Source organism: Cygnus olor, chromosome 5 (assembly GCF_009769625.2).
Source record: "Cygnus olor isolate bCygOlo1 chromosome 5, bCygOlo1.pri.v2, whole genome shotgun sequence".
NCBI classification, from domain to species: Eukaryota; Metazoa; Chordata; class Aves; order Anseriformes; family Anatidae; genus Cygnus; species Cygnus olor.
The window spans coordinates 23,020,311-23,044,194 of NC_049173.1; the positions used below are offsets into that span (position 1 = coordinate 23,020,311).

A 23,884-nucleotide genomic window follows, 5' to 3' on the forward strand; every position below is an offset into this window, starting at 1 on the left:
CTGCCTACAGAAAGCTTTATTACAAATAAGTTGCACAGTGGTTTCTGAACAGTTTTACCACGTTCATGTTCCTTTACCTTAGCATAGGAAAAAGCTAAGATCTCTGGATATGGGATCTCTACGGTGTCTACGGATATATGATGTTAATTAGTCAAGCTGAGATGGTGGAATAAACAACTATTAATTATTTAAAACACACCAAAAGCATACTTAGGTGGCAAAACATTTAATCTCACTTGAATTTGTATGGCAATTTTTTGACATTACTGTATCCAAAAAAAGAATTAAAGACCCAGCTCATTATGTTATTTCATTAAAGGAATTGACATCTATTACCTTGGAACCTTCAAGTACGTGAGAGTCCTTTTGAAGTACATTCTGAACATCTTCTGGAGATGAGAATTTAATCAAGCAATAACGTTTGTGAAAGCCTGTATCTTTGTCCTAGTTACCAATTAAAGAAAAAAAGTTAATATAGGAAGTGTTCACATAGGCAGTTAAAAACTTTCTATTAATGTTCGATTTAAGGATTCAGAAGTTATCAGAAAATTTAGTGTACCTGTTTCAGAAGGTTGTTTCATACTTTAAGACATTTATTTCCATAGACAGTATGTGGGGGGCCTAGCAGAGGCTGTTCTGCATCCCTTTTTCTCAATTTGAGTCCAGCAATCAAAAAAATTTAAGATTTTAAGTTATAGTTGAAGACTGGAATAATGCATAGCTGGTTGTTTCAAATTGTTGTTACCTGCTATTAAGCCACTCACAACAGAACTGACATATGAATGGCTGCCTGATTTGAAAATAAGCCTGCTCAACTACTTGAAAGCTATTTAGCAAGATAAAGCAGCTGCTTTCAATACTGGAAAAGCAGGCTGCAATTCTAGATGACAAGCACTAACTGCACAGAAAAAAGTTTTGGTTTGTTTTTTTCTTTTTTAAGAAAAATTTGCCAGTCTGAGGAGACAGTTGTCAATAAAGCAGGGATCGGTGCAGGAGGGTCAGGTCTACTGAAGTGCCTATTATCCCAAGCTACTGAATTCACTGAACATCAGGCATGATTGCCAGCACTTCCAAATAGCAGCGAAGCTTCTACCCACAGGGTATTATGGTCACATTGCCCTGTTTCATTATCTCAGTGAAGTCTTTACCAGGGTGTCTACAAGCAGACTTTTGTAACTGGCAGTTTTACAGATTAATGAATGCTCTTAAAGTAATCACCATGTCAAAACATACAGGTGTGCAGTACTTCTGGCTGTAATCAACAATGAAGGAAGGTTCATGGTAAGCTACCTTACCTACCTCAGCAATGAAGCAACACATTCTGTTCCAAACCTGAGAAAATGTGCATGGCAGACACCACCTGCATGTGCCCTGAACCTCAGTTTTCAGAAATAACTAGACTGTTGGCTTTCTCCACTTCCAAACCATTCTTCAACTGATAATAAATCTAATTTAACAGAAGCTCACTACACACTTAGCTTCATTTAACAGATTACTTCACAGACAGGCAAAAGAACCTCTGCTCCTTCAGAAATTATCTGTAGGCATTCCTCTTCTGCTCTGTTATGGATACCTTTATTATTATTGCTTTCTCCAAGAAACTGCACCAGACACTGGAATCCATAATCTACATGCTCTAATTTGGATAACCCAAACAGCAGAGAGGCAGGCACAGCTAACAGCTCAGGAGCACGTGTGAGTGCCTGAGCATTTCAGGTTAGTTCCTCTCTCTGGACAGTGTGTGAGCACCATGGACAAGCAAAAACCTCTCTGCTAGGCTCAAGAGAGAAAACACGTGGGTTTATTGACAGAAATAAAGCGAAACTGCAGTAGAGAACCTCTTTGGGTCAATTAATAAGAAGTATTTTTATGTTAATTATTGAGAAACGGCAGTAACAGCAGACTCCGAGGGATACGTTTTCTAAGACTTGGATGAAAAACATCAGACTCGAACGAAGCCTACAGCCCGCAGAGTAAAGCCAGCGGCCATGGAGGAAGGGAATTCGAGGGCTGGGAGCCCAGCGAGGCTCCCGGGGGTCTCCCGAAAGCGCTCCCGGCCCGAGGGCCCGTCCCGGCCTAGCCGCGGCTACTCACGAAGGGCAGCTGGCACCTCTGCACGGCCCCGAACTGCGAGAAGTACTCCTTCAGCTCCTCTGCGGGGGGAAAGCAGCGCGGTTACACGGGCCCCGATCCCTCCACGACCCCCAGAGAGCCCCCACCCTGCCCCACCGCGGGTACGGGCGGGGAGGGAAGGGGCAGCGGGGCGCACTCACTGCTCGACACCGTCCAGGGCACGTCGGCCACGAAGATGTCGAAGACCCACCGGGCGCGCCGTGCCGCCCGCACCGCCCTGGCCGCCGCCATCTTGTGGTGCTGCGGCCGCCCCCCGGCCCGGCCCGGCCCGCCCCGGCAGCGCGCCCCGCCCGCCCGCGGCCCCGGGCCCAAAATGGCGGCCGGGGCGGCCGCGGCGGCGCTGGGCCGGGAGGGCGGGGAGGACGCCTTCCGACGGCTCTTTCGCTTCTACCGGCAGCGCGACGCGCTGGATCTGCGCGGCGTGGTGGATTTCTCCGCGCCGGGAGGGCAGGTAACGCCGAGATCCTCTCAGCTGTGTTCTGCTGGAGGGGAGGCTGCCGGATGGTGCGGCACGGCATGGCACGGCACGGCCCCGCTGGCCTCCCCCGCATGGGCAGCGCTCATCCCGCCGGCTGGGCCCGCTTAGCGTTGTAGCGAGGGGCTTTGTAAGCGCTGCTGTAGCTTATTCCTTTTGTGTAGGGCATCGGATCTCAGATTCCGTACCGCTATTTGCCAGCAGACCGTGGTCTCCAGTACTGAGTTCCTTTCGGGTTGCTATAATGTTAAAAGGTGTTACACAAACTGAGGCGAGCGCCTTGTGAGGGAGCTGGGCCCACACGATGTAGAGGCGTCAGAGGAGCCCCCAGAGCCCGTGGGTAGCGCTGTGTCTGTTGGGGACCCGAGTAGTCCACAACGTTTCGGTGAGCTGAACGACCCGACCTGTGACAGAGCAGCACTTGCCAGAAGGTGGGAGACCTGACACCTCGCCCAGCCTTAGCACGTTGCTTTCAGGCATCGGGCTCTGCTGCCTCACTTCTGTGTGCATCATGGGTCTTCGCGAGAAGTGAATCCCCTGAGTAGGGATGGTGCCGAAGTCAGTCCGTGATCACACGATTGTGCCTGAGCAGGTATTCCTTTTCAAAGAATGGGTGATCGTGACAGGTGCTCTTGTATGTGGGCATATATCTAAAGCTGCCACAGTAACAAAAATCCTATTTGCTGTTTTTCTGGTTTTGCTTATATTTATTTACTGCTATTGTTAACTTTTTATGCCCCAATAAGTCATCTCTAAAGTCTGTAATAGAACCACATGTTATTTAAGGGAATCAAAGCATCATGCAGACTGAAAAAAAGCAAGCTTTTATGTTAGAGCTAATGCTATTTCCTGGGCCTGCCAGTTGACGTTTTGGTCCTGAAATAGCTGGGTGAGATGCATAGGGAGCCAGGCTTTGGTTCTCCCACCTGAGGAACTGTTGGCCGGAGTTCTGGCTGTCTTCGCCTAATAAAGTTTCTTCTCCGTTCTTCCTGTCACATCATAAACATCTGGCTTAGCTGTCAATTCGGGCAGCAGTCAGGAGTGCATCTGAAAGTAGTGTTCATCATAGTTAGTAGTTTTGAAATGTCTTGAGTTACTAAGAAGTGATCCTTTAAACTCATCTTCCATTTTGTCACGTCACAGAAGGATAATGGATATTTTCTAAAGTACTGTTAAGCATGGATTCTCTATGAACCTATACAACTACAGGGCACAGAGAATATAGTTAAAATGAAACTCGTCCTAATTTTCATATTTCAAATGCTTAGTCTTTTCTTTTTACCATTCTTTTAAAATATATATTTTTCTATCTTTTCAGACAATAATTCTGATATTGTTAACTGGACACAAAACCTGACCTATTTGAAATTGTTCAAGGCGTTAGCATTAAACAACGGAGTTGTTAACATTTCAGCCTTTCTTGAGCTTGCAGCAATCCTTTATCAAATAAAGGATTCCAGCTTTACAACCCTTCTGGGAAATTCATAGTCCTTGAAAGGATCACAAGCATCTGTCCCTTCTCCATGTCTTTCTTTTGTGCAGGCTACCTTCTGAGATCAGTTGATAGCTTACTGGTGAAAGCATCTTTTATTCCTCTTTTCCCCCAGGTTAAAAACATGTGGCTTTTCCCTTAAAAAAGAGCTACAGGCCAGCCAGATTGACCCAGATACTATTGTTCCTTTTCTCTCAGAAAAGTGCTTCAAGTGATTGAGCTCTTCAGTGAAGTGTGACATACCCCAGCTGCCCTGCTACAAAGCCTATTTAACTGATTCAGCACATGTAATTCCTCATCGCAGAAACAGGTCCTGTTCTCGGGAAGCCCTGGCAGCAGCCAGTGTATAAAGAGTTTGAGGAGATGGAGGTGGCAAAGGCGCAGTCAAAGGAATTGCCCTCCTGGGGGTGTTCTACAGACAGGACTCAGAATTAAGCTCTTCAAGGCTGGCAGTCACAGAGCTGCTTTTGGCAGATAGCTGAAAAATTGGAAAAACTGAGCACGTTGCCAGAAACTGCTCTCCAGCACTAGTTTTGCATCTTTTCACAAATGTTATGTATGCAGTTTTGACCCATTGCTCAGAAGATTGTAAACAGACCGGTCAGCCTGCAGAGAGACTAATTTATGCCTTGCTCACCTCTGCAGAATCTGAGTGCTTGCCTTAATTTCATATACACTTCAAATTGGTGTCAACCAAATCTTGCCTGCCTCTGCCTGCTTATTCCTACAATGCCTGCCCAGCTCTTTCCTTACACCAGCCTGTACTTCTGCACAGCTGTGTTGAGAGCTGGACTGGGGAACTGAGCTGGAACAAAACCAGCCTGCCTCAACCCTGTCCTCCCTAAGAAACTTTGCAGTCCTACGGGAAGAAGGCAATGAGAAGTTGGTGGATAAGTTTCTTTCTTTCAGCAGCAGTGCAGGCTTACTGCAGCTTAAAACACATTATTGTGACCCAGTAGAGTACATTGAGAAAATACATCTTGCTGACCCTTGTGTAGGAAACAAAAGTGACAATGTGGTATTCAGCATTTAAAGGGTTTCTGCAGTCCTTCACATCAGACAACTTTGCGTATTTTATCACTGTATCTTTTCTCCTCTAAATTACCAATGAGGATAGCTATCCACCCTACGGAATTATGAACAAAAAACAGTACTTGGAAAATGCTCTGAAGGTATGAAGTATTACGAGTAGTAAATATTGCACTCTCTCATGGAGATTGATAATTGGCAGAATGTTTTTTTTACAGCCTTGAGGCTGTACTGTGGAAATGGACAAATAGTGCAGATTTTTTTTTTTAACTTGTTCCTATTGTTTTACTTGTTCCTATTCATAAATTGTTCCTTATGAATGACGGACATCTCTCTTGATTCCTAAGTCTTGTAAAAACTGTGGGTAACTTTTAAGTCTTTTGTTGAGTGCTTACCAGCCCTGTTAGCAGCTGTTTGCCTTGTTGTGGTCATGATTATTCAGACAATACTTCTGTGGTACAGATGGAATTTTCACAAGATTCCCTGAGTATGATGTTCTGGAATAGGGTAGTACCCTTTCTTTCATACAGGTCCTATTTTGGATGAGTTTTGTCTCTCTTCCTTTCTCTTTTCCCCTCCCTTTAACAGATGCATTTCTTTTGGCCAGGTGTTCAGATCACATCTCAGTATTTCTTCAGTCAGTGACCAAGATGCTTCCAGAGCAGGATTACAGCCAGTTAGCCGGTGGAAAGCCTACGGCCTCAGTGGCTATCCAGGTAGGTACCTCTTGATTTCAAGAAAAATCTAATGCAACTTGATTGCTTCTCATTCAGGCACCTTCCATCTTATTTTCCTTGCCCTGCCTAAAAAATATATTTTGGTTTGCCTCAGCATAATTTAACAGTGGTGGTGGGTTTTTTAAATGCAGGAGAACAAACGACTCAGTTAAAGGGTGGGATGTAGTGACGTAACGGAGCTTAGAACAGAAGGACCAGTTGTTCCATGGTCTCTTACCAACCAGGCCATCCCTTGTATGAATGGATTCCGCTTCCTGTAGCCTTCAAAAGAGATTTTGTATTTCTGCAGCATCCATTTTTCTTCCATGTATATCATGAACATTAGATAAGCGACTGAAATACAGTCATTTCAGGTCTGAAGTGTGGTCTCAGCTGATGTACAATAAGTGAATATGAACCTCTTGTCCTATTCAAGGTACAGAATAATTTAATTAGGCGGGTTATTTCAAAAACTGAAATGGATATTAGGTTTTCAGGACACCTGGTAGTCACAGAAAGATGTTAGGTTGGACTGAACCTCCAGAGGTCTCTAGTTCAACTTCTCTGCTTAAAAGAAGTACCAGTTTGAAAGTTAGATCAGGTTGCTGAGAGCTCTGGGTGAGTTTTGGAAATCTCCAAGGACAGAGAGTACTTAGCCTTTCTGGGCACCTGTTCCGATGCTCAGCAATTCTCATTGTGATGTTTTTTTTCACCTTATGTATAATCAGAATTTGCCTTGCTGTGGTTTGTGACTATTGCTTCTTATAATTTTGCTATGTGCTTTGGAGAAGGATCTGGCTCCAGGTAGCTTTTAGTCATACGGGCCAGTGTGCAATCAGCCTTAATTGCCGCAAGGGTGCACTACTGACTCATGCTCAATTTGTCCTCCGAGACAAATTGGTTTTATGAGGGGTTGTTCTTGTTGCTAGACACTTGCATGTCTTACCCAGATGGAGGTTGGAGATCACGTTCACTAGGTGTATAATACCTAGTGTGCTGCAAGGTTTTGATGCAGTAAGAGAATTGTATCTGCTTTCCCAAGGCAGATTGTTTTAGTATACAGATCGCCAAATAATTCCTCCTTTGCTTATTCTACTCAGCCCAACTCTTTCAAGGCCAAAAGGTTCATTTATGTTGCATTTAAAGCTTGAGTTGTTCTTTAGTCAGCTCAGAAAGATTGCTACAGAACTGTAGTTCATACTCATCTCCCTCCCATGTGTGGCTTACTCTGCTTTCTAGCATAATTAGCCCTCTGAGGAACTATTTAGTCTTGAATACAAGTGTAAAATTTTATAGTAGAAGTCAGCAACTGTTAGAAATCCAGGCTTCTTTGCCTTTTTTGAAATCAGAAGCGTAGTAGTTTCCTGCTTTGTAGTTGCTCTCCCTTTTGTAAATCTGGATTAATCTGATTTCTTACAAGCAATGAAAGGTTTGGAGAGACACGAACATGTTTGGACTTTCTGATACAAGAGTCATAAAACTTGGATTCTTGTTCTCAGCTCCGTGTGTAAGTAGTTGCCCTTCAGGCTTCAGTTCCTTCATTAATACCTGGAGACAATACATACATAGCACAGCGTAATTCATGTATGTAGTGAAGTACTTTGAGAAACACACATCAAAAGCTGTAGACAGGAAGGGCAATGTTATTACTCTGTTCTGTACAGAGGCCAACAGAAAGTAAATTTAATGCTTCTGGCAAAGAAAATTCTTGTAATCAGACCTGTAAGAAAGCTACCCATAGACTGAAGGTGCAGGGAATGGAGTGGAATGAATGACAGTGTATTATTAATACACTGCAGGTTCTTTTCTAACCAGTTAATTTAATCTTGTGAGGTCTGTGAGATATGCTGGCAGGAAGCTTTTTCCATGCTTTTATTACTGCTTTTGTAAAGGCCACAAGGCAAGTTTGCAGCCTACTGAGACTCCTAGACTTGCTTCTTCCTTTTTCATCTATTTTTGTCTGTTTAACTTGATATGACTGAGAAGTTCAAAGAGACACAGTAGGGCAAAACCTTGAAACCTCCTTTTCCTTTGTTCCCCCTAAACCCTTATCTCTCTTTATATGTGAATGTTGTGTTGGTGAGTCTTACTGAATTGGCAGTCTTGAAAGAGTGCCTTGATTCTCAGAGTAGGTACGATACAGATTAATAGCATCTTCCCCTCAGCACGCTCGCTCATCGATACTGTCAGTCCTGGCCTGGAAGGAAACACCCCTGGGGTGCTGGGGAGAAAATTCCAGTGAAGAATCCTGTTACCTCTTCTCACAATGGTATATCTTATGTCAAGGACTATTGTCTGTTAAGATATGGACCAAATTGATCCATTACATCTCTGCTAACACTTTTATTTGGGCTGCTGCTTAAAGTCTGCCTGAGATGCTTGGCTAAACGAATGTGCACTCTAGCTACCTGTTTACTTCATTTTGTTAATTCACAATGACTGCAAAATGTATCAACAAAGACTACAGCAACAGGCAGTTTGGGTTATAATTTGATTTTCATCCCATTTGAGTATTACCATATGAAAATGTAAAGATTGATATAACCAGACTTGCTAGGAAGCAAGCATGAACCAATGAAAGAAACAGTTTACATTACTAAGCACTTGTTCAGTCCATAGACTGCTCTCTGCAGTTCCTGACACTGAAGGAGCAGTAAGAAGACACAGTGAGTTCTGAGGTAGCAACAAGGTTCATTTGAAGTCTGTAAAAACTCGACTAGAATTACTTTAACTTTGCAGAGTTGAAGAGAAGAATTTTGCTGGAGCAATTCAATATCAAATTTACTCCAAAGCAACTGGCTTTCCAAGTTCTCAACCCTTTATCTACCTGTAGTCAATATGCCTTATGCAGATATGTCCTTTATTGCCATTTTTGACTCAGACCAGCTGTGGCTGCCCCTCTGCCTTCTACCTTATAGCCACCAGTGGTTTGGAATGAAGAAACAGCAGGTCTTAACTATTCAGACCTGTTAATAGATTTCATCAGCTTACAAATTCAGGAGCTGTACATCTAAAGTGTTCTTTCAGTACCTCCCACTCTTCTTCTTCCCATGGTTTTAGAAAAAATAGGGATATGCCTAATTGTACTTTCTCCCTACCCTCTCCCTCTTTCTTTATGGTCAGGGTTTATTTTCATACGAAACCCTTTCCTTCCGGGCTGCCAGCGTCACTGGGTGAAACAGTGTCTCAAGCTATACACCCAGAAACCCAATGTCTGCAACCTGGACCTGCACATGGCTCCTGAGAAGACCGTTGATCTGTGGGGGCAGAGCAAGGAGCAGCTGAGGTGAGTCCAGAATAACCTTGGCTCAAAACTAACAGAGTCAGAAGTGCTCAGCTCTGAGAAGGCTGAAGAAAAATGACCAGGGAAGGGAGGCTCAAAAAAATTTTGTACGTGCTGGCAGTATACAGGTTGTGTCAGACATGCCAAGCTAAAGATGGATTATTGCATGGCTTGATGTGCATCCTTGTTGAGTCTCTTCTTTCATGTTCATAGTGGGATTTTCCAGTAGTAAATTATTCCAAATCTATCAGTTAAATGTCTAGGGGAAAATAGCGACCCTGGCTGATGGCATGGTGCTCAGTAGCTTGCTAAGCTCAGCAATGAGTGGAACCACGAGGTCCCTCTAGGCCTCTGTTTTCCTGAGGCAAAACAGATCCTTTCCAAACATGCTGCGTATGCTAGCTCTTTCCAGTCAGATGCTGGATCTAGTGTGCTGCAACTGAAAGGCCGTATTTGTACTTTTTGAACTCCTCAAATCTGCTAGTTTCCATGTTTTATTTTCCAAGGTGTTCTTTCAGATATTTTTCTTTCATGCGATCTGAGATGGAGATGAAACATAACACTTTAATGGCAATCTAGTTTACTCTCAAAGATTTCTGCGCTATCAGAGTTCTGTGGCAGACGCAGCTGCCTTTCCTCTACCCAATTTGGAGGCTAATAGAGAATTTGTCGAAGTTTTAAAGTCAAGTAGAAAAGTAAAATCCAAGTTTTAAAGCTTATTTTTTTTTTTAATTAATCATCTATAAAAATAAAAACAAGTTAGATGCTGCTTACAGTATACGATCTTTTAGTTATTGGTTATTTATCATTACCTTGTTGATTTCATTGCTCATTTTTCAAGAAGATTGTGTCATGTGATGGAGTGACCAGATTTCCCCTGCAGCTCTCATCTTCCACTATAGCCTGTTAGGGAAATTGACCTGCTGAGATTTTTTTAAAATACATTCTTAACATCCACAAGATACGGATTTGCACAAGTGAGGTTTGGACTTGTGAATATTTTCACCTAGGAGAGAAGTTATGACCATACTTGTTTCTTCCAGGCTCAGTCAGAATTAGTTACAAAAATTCAGATGCCTTTTTTTTTGTTTTTAAAATATTGACTTTTACATTTGTGTTCCATCAAGGATGAAAAATTGTTCTTTGAAAACATTATGAATTGTGCCCTACAGCTGAAAAAAGTTGAGTACTGTTGCAGCTTGACAGGCCTTTCCCAGCAGTACCTCCTGCAAACACAGAGAATGATCAGAATAGAGGTTAATTTGCAGCTGAATCTAATTCAGTTGAAAACAGTGTTTGGAAGAGTGATGGCTGGCAGCAACACTGGCAATTTTATTAAGCACTTGCCTTAGTCTTCAAGTGTGCAAACTGCTGTATTTCTGCTTTACCCTAGGGGAAAGCGGATCAAACTAGCCAACTTGTCTGTTATTAAGAGTGAGAGCTTTTCAGGGAGGGGAGAAAGAGAGTGCTTAACTAAAAGGAGGTCTAATTCCAAGCCTGGACACAGCTTTAATGCTTTTTATCTTTCCATCTTCTTAACACTTTTTCATCTTCCATCAGGAAGATACCTTACGTGTCTTGCTTGGGTCATAGCATATCTGCTGTTTGCAGGATGCAGGAATCACAGGGTAGGGAGAGTCCACATAGTTCCTAGAAATGTATGCCATGCTCTCTCCACAAAGTGGAGTTCAGGTATTTTCTTGAAGTGTTCAAGACGATTAGCAGTATCAAATGGGTAGAGCATCCCTACAGAGGAGATACATACATATATATATATATATATATATATATAATATAAAATATATATATATATATTCCTCTGTATAAGAAAAAGGCTGGAGGAGATTTTATAGATGCAGTCATTTACCAGTGAATAAAGAAAAAAGGGTGCTTCAGAACAACCCCCCCTGCTATTCAGTCTTGCTCTCTTTCTGAAGTAGTTACACCAGAATCTCTCAGTGTCTTCTTGTAGGAGCACCTGCTGCTACAGCTCTAGGAATTTACCGTTTCCAAATACATAACACTCAGACTTTCCCCTTCTTAGCAATCGCATCTGAAATCACGTGCAAAACACTAAATTCTGGGAATAAGGACATATTGAGCTGGAGTTCCTGCTGTTGTGCAAACACTAACACAGCAGCGAAAGGATGAAGGGCACTTTCAAAAGGCAGGTGCTAAAAATGTTTAATTATGAACATTAACTTTGTTGGTTGAAAGATGTAGAGGAACGAGTTGTGGGCTCTCCCTTTTCTAAATGCTGTGTTACCTGTTAGTAGCTCCCTAAATTGTTCCAAGCAGCATGTATTTGACAGTTACTGCGTTGCTGCATTATGGTAATCGCAGTTGCTCTTACCTTCTGACAAAGAAGGAAACTGGAAAGATTACTTTCTTTCAGTATTCAGTGAGCTATGAAAAAATCACTGCAAGTAAAGAAATTAGCCTTTAACTCCTCTTCGTGGTTTAGCTTTTAAGCTATTAATACTGAAGATCAGTATAGGTGAAGGGCAGAAACAAGCTGTGTATCCAGGTAGGAATGCGCATGAAATGCAGATACTTGGCTAAGACTTGACCATGGCAGCACAAATATTATGAATCCTGCTTTGTAAAGGAGAGCATGTCTTACTGAACTAATGAGGCTATAAATGAGAGCCAACCATCTGGTGCTACTGTTTATCATCATGTTTTGAGTACATTCCCTTTCCTTTCTTTACCATAACATATGACTTAGCATGAGAAAAGAAGCTGAAATTGCTGGCATAACTGGACTAGAAGATATATGCGTACCTTCCTTTTCATATTTGTCATTAGCATGCTTCTGCCTGATATACTTTTATGTCTGCCTGATATACTAGAGTAACTCTTTTTGGTGTAACTTTTTGAGGACTTTTCCATAGGCCATAATAAAAGCCTATCCCTGTGTGAGGTTTCAGACTGCTGGACCACTGAATTAGGGTTGTCACTTGAGAACAGTTTCGACATGCATTATGCTGCTCCTTCCTAAAACATCTACTGTGCTTTTTGTCCTGCATGGCAGCCTGGATAGGAGACACCTGTAATCTAGATTTCTTGACATTCAAAGATGTGTATGGTCATAGCGAAAGCAGTCTTACCGAGTCAGTTCATCCTAAGCACTTCTTGTAGAAGTACCAAGCAGTAGAACTAATGGACCTCTGCTTAGGGGAATGTTATACAGCTTGATATACTTCACTGTCAGATGAAGCAGTTTCCTTTCTTGTAGTTTTCCATTTAGTAACCAGAATATTTTTTCCTTGTGTTTACATCTTTAGATCTTCACAGATTCTGTTCTTTCACTTGCAGGTGCGTAAATAATACATGTTTAATTCTGACGTCTTAATCTGCTCCAGTTCACTATGTTGTCTCCATCTGATAACCCCTGTTAGGTACCACAGAGTAAATACAGGTTTTCAAACTGACAGCAATTGGCAGTGGGCCCTACAGCTTGCACTAATTGCATGAACTGAATTTTCAGGGTCTTAGAAAGAAACAACAGTGTCACTGAAAATAAAAGTTTAGCAATGATCGTTCTAATAGGCTGTCATGTGGATGAATGAATCTCATTACTGTGTGCTTAACTGCCATAAAACCCCTCAGAAATTAACATTTATCCTATTTCTTTCTATTTTGTCGTTGCAGAAGGAAAGGTTCCAGTAAATGTGAGCCCAGAAGCTTACTGGAGAAGTTGCGCTGGGTGACCCTCGGTTACCATTATAATTGGGATACCAAGGTATCAAAATTAAATTCTCCATTTCTCTTCTTCAATGTAAGTACTCAGGCAGACAGAAGAGGCTATTATGGAATAAAATTTAGTAAGATGCACATGATCCTACAAGACAGGCTTGAGGAAAGGCTGTAACAAACCATGCTTTTAAGAACATTTTAATACGTATGAGTTCACTAAGGAGGATTTAACAGCAAAAGCCCATTGCTGCCATCTTTGCTTTCAAAGGTAATATGGTAGCGTATACTTTGCTTTAGACCCCTGACTCCATTTCAGGGTAAGTGAGCATTTTTACCTTGCTAAAAGGAATAGTCTCAGAAGCATTGTTAACTACTTAAGAGTATGAGTGTCCTTGAGTGCTTCTGTGAAATGCTGCTCCTTGATGGAGGAGCAAGAGAGAGCCAGAAGAGACTACTTAAGATGTGACTTTCAACCTATAATCTGAAGCAGTATAGCACAGTCTCACCAACTAACAGCTATTTTGGAGCTCCTCAACATTTTGGAGACCTAAATAAACTTTCTCAGCAGATGGAGTCAGATGAAGGCTGAGAAAAGATGGCAGAGTGAATATATGCAGTTTATCAGTATATTGCAGATACTTAACCGAAGCAGATTGCAGCTTTTTTTTTTTTTTTTCTAGAGCAGCCAGTTACTGTGTGGCCTCAGTAAAACTTGGTTACTCTCTTCCATTCTTCTAAGTCAAAATCACTCGAGAGAGGAAAATGTAGGTTTGCAATTGATGCCTGTTTGCCTTATCCTTCAAAGAAGGAAAAAAGATGTTTGTTTCAGAGCTCTCTTGACAAGATAAAGAAATCTCCATCAGAGGCTTTAGGTGGTGACTAAGTGACCCGTGATAGCTCCTCAGGATGTTGGTACTACTCTTACTGACTTCCTGTTTAATAATAATGATTAACTCCACAATTAAAATCCAAGACTATTAACTCTGCCAATTTCAGCATAGGCCCAGAATTAAACAATAAGAGGAAAACTTGCTGTGGAGTTATATTTACATTGCAGTCATTCTCTAGGCAGATATGATGTTCTTCTCTATGACTGTCAGCCAGACTTCGGAGATAGCATTCACTGTCTGTTTTCAATTGCATGTGCTGTCCTGATGTTTTGGGTTTGTTTTTTCCCATTCTCCTTCTTCCAGAAGTATACAGCAAATCACCACACTCCTTTCCCCTCAGACCTCGCATTCTTGTCAGAACAAGTGGCTGCAGCCTGCGGGTTCCAGGGTTTCCAAGCCCAAGCAGGGATCTTGAACTACTATCACTTTGATTCTTCACTGGGAATTCATGTGGATGAGTCTGAACTAGACCATTCTCGGCCCCTTTTATCATTCAGGTGAGTGCACTGTGACTGTTGTGGGAGGATTGGTGGCTTTTTTTTTTTCCCCCTCTGGTTGTACGTAGGTACAGGAAGTTGGTGTGATGTAGTTTGCTAATTGGGTTTATAACCTTCACTCTCTGAAGACCTGAATATTAGGAAGCTGTAGCGCAATGGCATAGGTTTCTTGAAGACTGCTTGAATAGCATGCACGTGGCATCCCTGTGGAAGAGCTCTTTTCACAGGGGACAGTTCTGTTCTGAAGTGGCAGACTAGCAATTTCGGTACTGATCAACAAGCATGAAATACCTCAGCAGAGCTTCAAACTGGGCAAGGCCACACAGTTTGTGAACTAAGGTTCACACTTTGCATAACTTTAACCAGGCCTCTTGGTTTGCTTTCCATGTTCTCGATACAAAGTCAAGATGAGGAGTCCATCTGGGGTTTTGTTTTTGTTTGTTTTCTAAAGAAATGTAAGTGGTGCTAATATTTTCCTATTGTACATATAATTTTCTATAGCTCAATTTGTTTTCTCTTCTCTCTCCATCATCGTACCGTCTTCAGTTTTGGGCAGTCCTCCATATTTTTGCTTGGGGGCCTGAAGCGGGAGGAGGCCCCAACAGCTATGTTCATGCACAGTGGCGATATTATGGTGATGTCTGGCTTCAGCCGCCTGCTGCACCATGCTGTCCCCCGCGTCCTTCCCAACCCCGAAGGGACAGCTTTGCCTTCGTGCCTGGACCAAGCGCTTTCTTCAGACCTTCCTGCTGGCTCGGTCATTGAGCACAGCTCTGATGAGGACTGGCAGGTCTGTGCCAAGTACTTGCAGTCTTCCCGCATTAACATGACTATTCGGCAGGTGCTGGCTGAGGGTCAGAAATTTCCAGAGGAGTCTGGAACAGACATAAAGGGTCAAGCACCCTCTGAAGACGGTCACCATCAGGAGAATGGCAGAGCCAAGAGACGTAAACCAAATACTGACAGCTGAGACCAGGAGATCGTGTTGACATGGACTGAATGGGCAACCTCTGTCTGGAGTTGGGAACTAATATGATCGTAGTCACCCATCTGTATGGGCATTAAGGAACATCTGCAGAATCAATGCTGTCCTTCTTGCTGTAAGAAATAGGTCGGGGGAGGGAGGGAGAGAACGTAATCAGAAAAGAGGGATACATTTAGGACTGGGACACCGGAGATGAACTCTGAAGTTCTGTTGCAGATGTTCATTGTACTTCGTTCCCTTCATGTATTCTCTATAATTTTCTGACGTGTATGTCAGAATTTCAAGTTTGGTTCAGTGATGCTCATAAAATATTTTGAAATCGTTGGGCAGAAAGTGCCAGCAAAAGGTACAATTGGTATGCATTAAAGAAGCCCATTGGCCTAGTAAAGCTCAACTGAAGTGCGTTAATGAGGGTGAGGGAGAGTAGGTTGCTGTAAAACCTACCTGCAGCACTTCCAAAAGAATTATCTATACAGCAAAAGCTGGTTCAGTGATCAGAAACTAGCGGCTCCCCTGAGCAACACATACTGTAAGCTTGCTGTAGCTCTGTGCTGTCCTTTTGCCTGCTTGCACCCCTCAGCTGCAGCAGAAACTGGTTTTGAGTAAATCTGGACTTCTTGCATATTTCAAATTTTAAAGGGAAATGCTTGGGGGCAATATTTACTCAGAATACCTGGTAATTCCAGTTAGGTCTCCTCCCAACAGTTTATATGTGACTGAGCCCTACATCCCCATTCTTAAAAAAGTGCCCCCTCTAAGTGCCTGCAGATTATGGTCCTGCAGTCCCAAGCTAGTATCTTTAAGGAACAATGACTTGCAAGCTGAAGCAATGAAGTTGTAAATTGAGTACCTAAAAAAGAAATTAATCACTGGCTATCTCTGTCACCCAAAGATAAATACACTGAAACAAAGGAAAGAACTGGCTTTTGTGCCCATTCTCTTTAAGACTCAGACCTTCCTATCTGCTTTTTAATGCAATTTTAATTGTTGGTGTGGAATGCTCTATCTCCAGGGTATTTTGTCGCACTTTCCCAATGAATAAACTTACTCAATTTTTAAATTAAAGATCTCTATCAGTTTGTCTTTTTTTTTCCTTTTACTTTCCTTCCTGTTACTTATTTCAATGTATTGTTAATGCTGCTGCATCCCTTGTGCGGTTCCCCTTCAGGCTTCTTTTGGATCTATTTATTGCCTCAGCCATCTGCCAGCTCTGGTGGAGAAGCCCTGCATCTCTGTCTGCAGGGCCACTCTGCTTATGGGCTGTTCGGGGCTTGTTGGGTAGTTTCAGAGGGGTGTTGCCTGTGGTATCCAAGTCCAATTTAATATGTATATGGTATCTCTTCCTCCTGGTGTGTGCTTGATCTGTTTATTTCATTGCAGGTGAATATTTGTGTATCTGTGCAATTAATTCCTCTACATGCAATACTGCAATGAGTTACAGTAATTTAATGACTAAAATATAATTAGATGTGGGGTTTAGTATCTCACCTCCATTTTCTATGCCAGAAGTGTGTCCTTTCTATATCTTAGGCCTTGTATTGACAGCTGAGCCCCGGGAAAGTGAATACTGGTACAGAGAGAGGTTACAATATGACCAGAAGGGAATGTTGACTGTCTGGGTGAGTCTCAGGAAACAGCAGAACTCCTTTAGTGGCACCTGAAGAAGAGGACAGGGAGAGGAACACTTGTCTCAATACCAATGAGAAGACAGGCTTTCTCTTGTTAACTCAGAGCGAAGCTAAAATCTACCTATTCCCTCAGCACTAAAGACTAGAGAAGACAGGATTCATGGAACCAAACGGTTATTAACCAAGTGGCACTGGTTGCTTCACATTGCAGGCTGAGGTTTAAGTATATTCCTATTTCCATTTCTTAATGTCTTCAGTTCCCTGCAAACATGACAAATGCCAAGCATTTATTTATTTCAGCATTCAGTTGTTTCTGTGGTTCAAGGACAAGCAATCATACTGTTTATTCTCCGCATTTTGAAATAGAAGTAAATGCTGCAAAACAGTGATAGCAATTGTTCATGGGAGGGATCCAGTTCATTGAAGACTTGTGTTTAAATGTGGCTGAGCTGAGAATCTACTGAATTACTGATTTACACTCAAACATGTTATCTAATGCTACTGGGAGTGAGACATACCCTGCTCTAATTCTGTACCAGGCACCCAGAAAATGAAGAATCCATGACCCAGAGAGGGGCCTATCAGAAATTATCCCCCTCCCAAAAAAATAGTCACCCATGAATGAAGAGTAACAAGTGTAAGAAGGGAGAATTTCCTGAATTGCCAGTCTAACAACAACATTGATACTGCAACTATATTAGCAGCAAAGACTGGAGTACAAATGAGCAAACCACAGCGTTTCTGTGAGCTCTGTAAACTGTGCTCCAGAACACGGTTTTCAAGAGGTAACAACAGCCCTGGGAAGAAAGGGAGTAATAAGGCTGTACCCGGTGATACTCTTAAATTTTTCAGGGCAGACTGACTGGAAACCACTGACCTAGTCTACACAGTTATCAGTTTGTGGCATTTGCACCTCATCTGTTCATATTTGTGATTATACAGCAGCACTTATCGTAGCACAAGTTTTTGTATCTATAGATACTACAAATATTTGCTTCTCTTCATATAGGTACATGCTGAGATACTCTCTGTAGCTCTTAATTCTTGTAAAGGAGATGTGCTGCCCAAGGGCCACACGCACAAAATGGCATCGGTGCCATTGGCAGCAGGCTTCTAGGATGCCCTGCTGTGTGCAGCAGAGGGGAGAGAAAGAAGAGGTCATCTGGGCCAGCTCTGCAAGAAAATTTATGTAATGAGCTGATTACCAGAAGATAATGATGTGTTTAATCAAAGGCCACCTGGAAATGAAGCATGTTGTTTACCCTGTGTACTCTGTTATGTGATCTATAGATAAACTGTCTGACAGAATTTAAACAGTTGCTAATTTATTTTTTTTAGTACTGTAGAGTAAAGGAAAAATAAAATTCAGAGTTAAATCAGAATTAATGCACAGGGAGATGAATGCTGGAAGCAGAAGAGGAAACTGCCTGTACAAACTTACCATTTCAGTCCTCCTGAGAGTACTGTGCTAGGGAAATTCAGTGTTACAAACTGGGCTGCGCAGTAGTGCCCAAGACAGATTTACTGCATGCCCTCTGCGTGCCCAGCAGGCAGTAACTTACTGGCAAAGCAGTCCCTAGAGCTGTGCCTGCTGCCTGGAAGATTCCGATCCCAGCTTTTTTTGAGAGCTTGTCATTTTTTTCCTCGCTGTTCTTACTGCCATGCCTGCAGGTCCGGGTAGGAACTGGTTTGCGTCTTACAAAATTCAGACAAAAGCTTGGATTTGTCTCCATCTGCCCACATAACCCATTCCCATTCTCTGCATCACAGCTCAGCCAGGACAGATAAAACGCAAAGAACAAACTCATTGGTGACAAGACATATTCCCACTTAATTAAGATGCAAAATTGAGCTATAACTCCATGTGCTTTAAGCATACTTCAGTTCTGATGAAATTGTAAAAATTGCCCACATCTGAACGTGTTACCTCAAAAGGTTAACAGGTATATGTAGACCGCAGAAATTAATGATCCAGAAAAATAAGTTACTGGAGGCCTCAAAAGACCCCTATGTAAAAAGTCGTCTTTGTATCGTCTCTGTGCAAAGACAGGTTTTAGTAGAAAATGTCTGACAATGCCTGTGTACATCCTAATAACCAAATTTAGTTGAAAACAATCTGTAGCATGATGCTACAGATCTGGTACAAGAGACACAAGGTGCTGTTGACTCAAGTTTAGCGTGGTACAAAACTCAGCTATTTATATTTAGCAGATGATAATCACTAATAGCTGAACAAAACCATTTTCCGATACAAAGAATTGAACACTGAGTACTAATACGTTCACGTTTACTCTAACAGAGTCCAGGTGAGATCAGAGCTGCCACATGCAAGGCAGAGCTTAGCTCATGCAGGCTGCTCCCTTGCATCACCTTCCGATACCTGTACCCAAGGGACCACAGGAGCAGTGGTTGGAGGCACCTCTGCAGGTGTCGAGCCCAACCTCCCGCTAGCAATAGTGCTGTTGCCGACAGGCTAACCGTGCTACACTTAGAAACCTCCCATGACAGAGCCTGCCATTCCTTTCAGTAGCCTGTGCCAGCGCTGCCCTGCTCACATGAAGAATTTTTATGTCCTGCTCGAGTTTCCAATCACAACTTATACACAATCCCTCTGCCTTTTTATAACCATCTATTACTATCAAGAGTTTGGTTCCACTGCTTTTCTGTTACAGACAGGATGCCAACAACAAGTGGACCACTGAATCGTAACCCACAAGATCCACCAGATCCACTTAAATCCACTGGATCCTAGGGTGTTTTGCTTTTGGAGTCGCAGCGGGGAGAGGAACAGTCTGGAATATTGGTATAATTTTAGTCCAGATAGCATCACCCCCATCCTGTTCCTGCTATTTTAAGCGTATGACCCATCTTAGGAGGACCTGCCTATGCACAGAAACTGAACAGGTTAATCAGTTAAACGTCCATCTCCCCAGGACGGTAAGTGTCTGGAGTATGGCAGGGAGTCAGATCTGATTTTCGTTCACAGCCAGGGCTTGTGCTCAGATAGGCATCACGGAGAGTATCAACCACTTCCACTGCTCCAGGGAGAAGGGGAGAGTGGATGAAGTCTGTAGAAGTGCAGTATCTTTCCCTCTCTTCAGAATAAAGGCTTATGATAAGTCCTCTGGATAGTCAAAGTTCTAACCCTGGGTAGGCATTTCCCATCTTATTTCTATTCCACCTCTGGCCTTTTCTTATGTTGCTGCTGGGCACCCTCTCCCACAAAATCCCCGTGTGTAGTGCACCGTCTCCTGTCTAATACCTGGGAATTTCTTTGGGTACTCTCTTTCCCTTTTTCTGCCTGTAAGAACACAGCTTAGCAGTAGTGTGCGATGAACTGAATGGCCCAAAGGTTGAGCCCTCCTTCACCATCACCCGGTGTTTCTTTCCTTAACTCAAGTACTCAGTGCTGGTGGGTGAGCTAAGGAGGAGGACATTTGCTCACAATACAGATTTTTCCTGTCTCTTTCACGTACACATCTCAAAGCTCTTCCAAAAGATAGGTCAGAACCATTACACTCTGGAAACTTAAGAGCAAGGCTAATTTACAACAAAATGTGATGAAAAAGAAACAGAAGTGAGGCAAGATACAATGAAACACTCTCCAAATATTTTTGTTGAAACTATAGAGAGAGTAAAAAGTGAGTCAGACCAGAAGACACACACTGCTTCACTTTTCTTTGATGTTGGGAATTCAGCGCTTTACACTAGCTTTTAGCTTCCTTCTAGGTGAATTTAAAACTCATTCTGTATTTACTGAGGAAAGCCAGAAGAATCAATAAAGGGCTTGGCTTTCTAGAGCTGATCTTCTCACCAATCATTTCCGTCTCTGTTCCGCACAAAGGGCTTAGATAAGAAGGTTTTGTTTTTGTTTTCTTTCTCCTTAATGGATAGGTTTCTTAATTAATATGGGGGAAAAATTACTGCAATTTTGCTGTGGCAAATTAAAATCAAAATGAGGTAGCAAAGAGCATGGTCTGGAGGGGAGGGGGGCAATCAGAGACAGCTATTGATTTTGAAATGATGGAGGAGGCCAGAGGAGAACACACAGACTGGAAAGAAGACTCATCTTTCAAAGCACTGTTCTTGCTTAAAAACAATCAGTCCGGGCAAAGGTGTTGGTTGTTGCTGAAACTTTGAAGTTAGCTTTGTTTTCAAACAGAATTTAAATTTTGGAGAGACTTGCTGGTTTGTAAGGGGATGGCTCCTTAGACACATCTTGAGATTGTGGAGCTAGGAATCACGGGATGGAGCTGAACATAAGTAAACCTGAGTGTCAAGAAACTCTTAGCAGTGGTGGTAACAACAAATTATTTGTAAATAGTTTCTTCCAAAGAAGAAAAAAAATGCCATTGCTCACAGCCAAGTAGGCAAAGAAAAGGCAGCAATTATATGCTGAATATGGGACAAGCACCAAGATCTAACACCCTTCTCACTCCCAGTTGTTGCATAGCATGTCCCATCTTTTCTAGAACAGAGAGAACTGATCTGGCATTGTTTTGCCTTGTTGCAATGACTGAGATCATGCCTAGGTACAGCTTTTTGCCACTGCAGTCAGCACACTTTCATATACACTTTTTCCCTGTGGCTTTTCAGGCAGCATTCCTCTAAGACTAACGTCAGATGTTAATCTGACCTTTGTCAAATATATCCAGCACCTGGAAAGACTCCGAGCAAATAGCGCTAATCTTGTAATAAGTGGTTTGTCTGATTGTTCTCATTGCTATGATGAAACCTGACTTTGCAAAAGTGCTGATTATCAGATGTCTGTGACACGTAGTCAGGAAGATTTTAGCCCCACTGCTGCAAACAGGCTGTAGCCATTCTAAATCCAGCTGAATGCTGCATGCAAATAACCCATTTTTTCAGTCCAGAGAGCTGAAAATATGTTGCAGGTCCTTGCAAAGCAAGGGTTTTGTTCCACCATGTAGGAGACCTGTCTTCTATTCTTTGCGCTGATATTGATTGCTCTATCAAATCCTCATCCCAATGCTGGTGAAAAACTGGCATCTCTTGCTCCTCACACTGGGATGGCAGTTTGTAGGAGTTACTACATCCTTGCTCACAACCCATTTTTTCCCCTTGCTCTTCCCTCCAAGCAGTGCTACGAGGGCAACAAGATCTGTCATTTTCCCACTACTTCCTCCATCACTGTAGCCAAGATGCTACCATGTCACCTGTTCCCTGCCTGAATCCCAACCATAGGTAACACACAACTAGCTGGCAGTGAGAACTCTTCACTCCTGACACCCTATCCACACTTGAGAACAGCAGAACCTCTCCTGCAACAGTTTCTGGGACTGCTCCTGCTTTTGATGGCTGCTGCTGGATGTCAAACAGAAGTGTAGAGATAGGACCTCTAAGCCCTTCCTGGCCCAGTGCTGTCCGTGTGCTTTAGGAGAGATCTGGGTTTGGCACAGTGCTTTGATGCTTCAGCATTTACCTGGGCTGAAAGCGGAATCAGTCCGCAGGCATCTCCCTCCTCATCACAGGTTTACGCAGCAAGGCAAGTCTTGCACAGTCTTATCACTTCCATTGTCTACTCCACTCTCTGTTCTTCCCTTCTCCTAGGACTAAATGATAGGAGAGAAATTAAAGGAAAATAAGATCCCAGGTGAGCAAGCATACAGAAGCAAAGATATGGCACGCTCTTTCTGATCCCTGTGGCCTACTCACCCCTTCCCTTTAGCTGCAATGATCACTGCGTGCTTTTGAAGGAACAGCGGAGGCTGCTCGATGCTGAAGGCTGCAATCCCTGTCTCCACAGATCTTTAATACCTCCTTTCCCTGGAAATCACACAAGAAATGCTGGTTTTTTTTCAGGTGACTTAGAGCCTACGAAGAAACCATGGGTCCCATCTGGAGAGTAAGTGTGCAGGTACTCAGCATTCAACATCATTGCAAATTATTTTCTGCAGCAGAAAAGCAGGAGAGAGGGAGAGAAACATTAGTCATAGAGTTGCTTAATTAAGATCTAATAGCCAAGGTCAGTGCTCAGCCAAGAATAGATAGCAGAAGCCTCCCATAGTGTATTTTTGTGATGAGATGTTCACAGCACACAGACTGATCTATTATTGGTTTTCACCATGAAAAATTTAGCTATCTCCTGGAATATGCTCAAATCTATTTTGCATCATTTCCTTGCTTTTTCATTTAAAAATATGTTTCCAATGAGACCTCATGACAGCGCAAATTAGCAAATCTCAGCTGAGTAGAGAGATTGCTTTACTTTCACTGAAATGTAGCTCTCTCTTCCTTTGCCAGAAGAGACAAGATGACAATACCTGTTTGTCTGTGTCTAGCATGCTTTTCTGTGCTTTAAACAAAAACCCTTAAAGGCAAAAGGCAGGTACCCAGTGGAATATGCTACAACAGGCACACCAGTGAGGAGCTTCTAGCTGTGTTCTGCACGTCTGCCATGTTCCAGTGCAGCAGAAGGGACGTGATGACCTTACCTTCTGGTCTACAGCACCTCTCTGGTCTCCTGTGGCACTTCAGCCTACAGGACTGGGGTGACCATCTACTTGGTTTGTTCTTTCTAGCTTTTGCATATGGGTCTGTGCAAGAAGCATCAGTGTTCTTCCTCAGCCCACGCATGTCCAAACGTTTTAGGCTACAAAGCCTTTCTTTCTCATTTTTTTCTCCACAGACCACAAAGCAGCCAGCTCTCCAAACCTTTAACTGAGAGCACAGGAGGGAGATGATTAACATGGCCTCACAGCCCACCAAGTACTAAACCTAGAGAGCTGATGAAAAAATTAAGCCTTCTGAAGATGAAAGGAGTAAGGTCTCTGAAGATGAAAGGAATAAGGTCTCTGAGGAATGCATTTTAGCTCCTCTGGTCCCTGGAAAATGCAGCTGTACTTTCTCTGCCAGAGGCTGCAGCACAGAACGCGATCTGATCCAACTCAGTAGGAACAGCAAACACAACCTGTGTGGGCACTAATAGCAAATGTGAATACACTCGGTGCACGGAGGCAGTATGCTCTGGTGCACAGTTGCCTTGTCCTTAGAGTCTTGCAGTACCTATTGCTGGTGAGCTCCAAGCTCCTGGTGG

General features: G+C 42.8%; 2 protein-coding genes across 5 annotated transcripts in view; one reads left to right on the top strand and one right to left on the bottom strand.

Moving 5' to 3' along the window:
• The window catches only part of LOC121071127 (SRA stem-loop interacting RNA binding protein), a 21,650-nt gene extending 1,158 nt beyond the window's left edge, over positions 1-20,492 (bottom strand). Inside the window, exons 1-6 of one of the 4 annotated variants that reach the window (XM_040559140.1) lie at positions 20,488-20,492; positions 9,096-9,102; positions 7,070-7,076; positions 2,274-2,376; positions 2,095-2,153; positions 337-444 (exon numbers count right to left, since the gene is read on the bottom strand). In XM_040559140.1, coding sequence (XP_040415074.1) covers positions 337-444; positions 2,095-2,153; positions 2,274-2,364 — 258 coding nt within the window. In that variant the 5' untranslated portion in view covers positions 2,365-2,376; positions 7,070-7,076; positions 9,096-9,102; positions 20,488-20,492. Of the gene's footprint in view, positions 1-336; positions 445-2,094; positions 2,154-2,273; positions 2,390-7,069; positions 7,077-9,095; positions 9,103-20,487 lie in introns of all 4 variants that reach the window. The other 3 variants (XM_040559142.1, XM_040559141.1, XM_040559139.1) reach the window with 3 other exon arrangements.
• ALKBH1 (alkB homolog 1, histone H2A dioxygenase) lies at positions 2,418-16,259 on the top strand. The gene is made up of 6 exons (XM_040559138.1): positions 2,418-2,584; positions 5,737-5,845; positions 8,969-9,131; positions 12,783-12,873; positions 14,021-14,214; positions 14,761-16,259. The coding sequence occupies exons 1-6, from the start codon at positions 2,447-2,449 to the stop codon at positions 15,182-15,184; spliced, it is 1,119 nt and encodes a 372-aa protein (XP_040415072.1). The 5' UTR covers positions 2,418-2,446; the 3' UTR covers positions 15,185-16,259.
• Positions 20,493-23,884: the final 3,392 nt, after the last annotated feature.

What these genes read in the sequence shown, in the direction of transcription:
- ALKBH1 (XM_040559138.1), top strand. Translation starts at nt 2,447, where the DNA reads ATGGCGGCCGGGGCGGCCGCGGCGGCGCTGGGCCGGGAGGGCGGGGAG. An exon ending in TCTCCGCGCCGGGAGGGCAG is followed by an intron (nt 2,585 to 5,736) that starts GTAACGCCGAGA and finishes TCTTTTGGCCAG; the next exon opens with GTGTTCAGATCACATCTCAG. An exon ending in CAGAGCAAGGAGCAGCTGAG is followed by an intron (nt 9,132 to 12,782) that starts GTGAGTCCAGAA and finishes TTGTCGTTGCAG; the next exon opens with AAGGAAAGGTTCCAGTAAAT.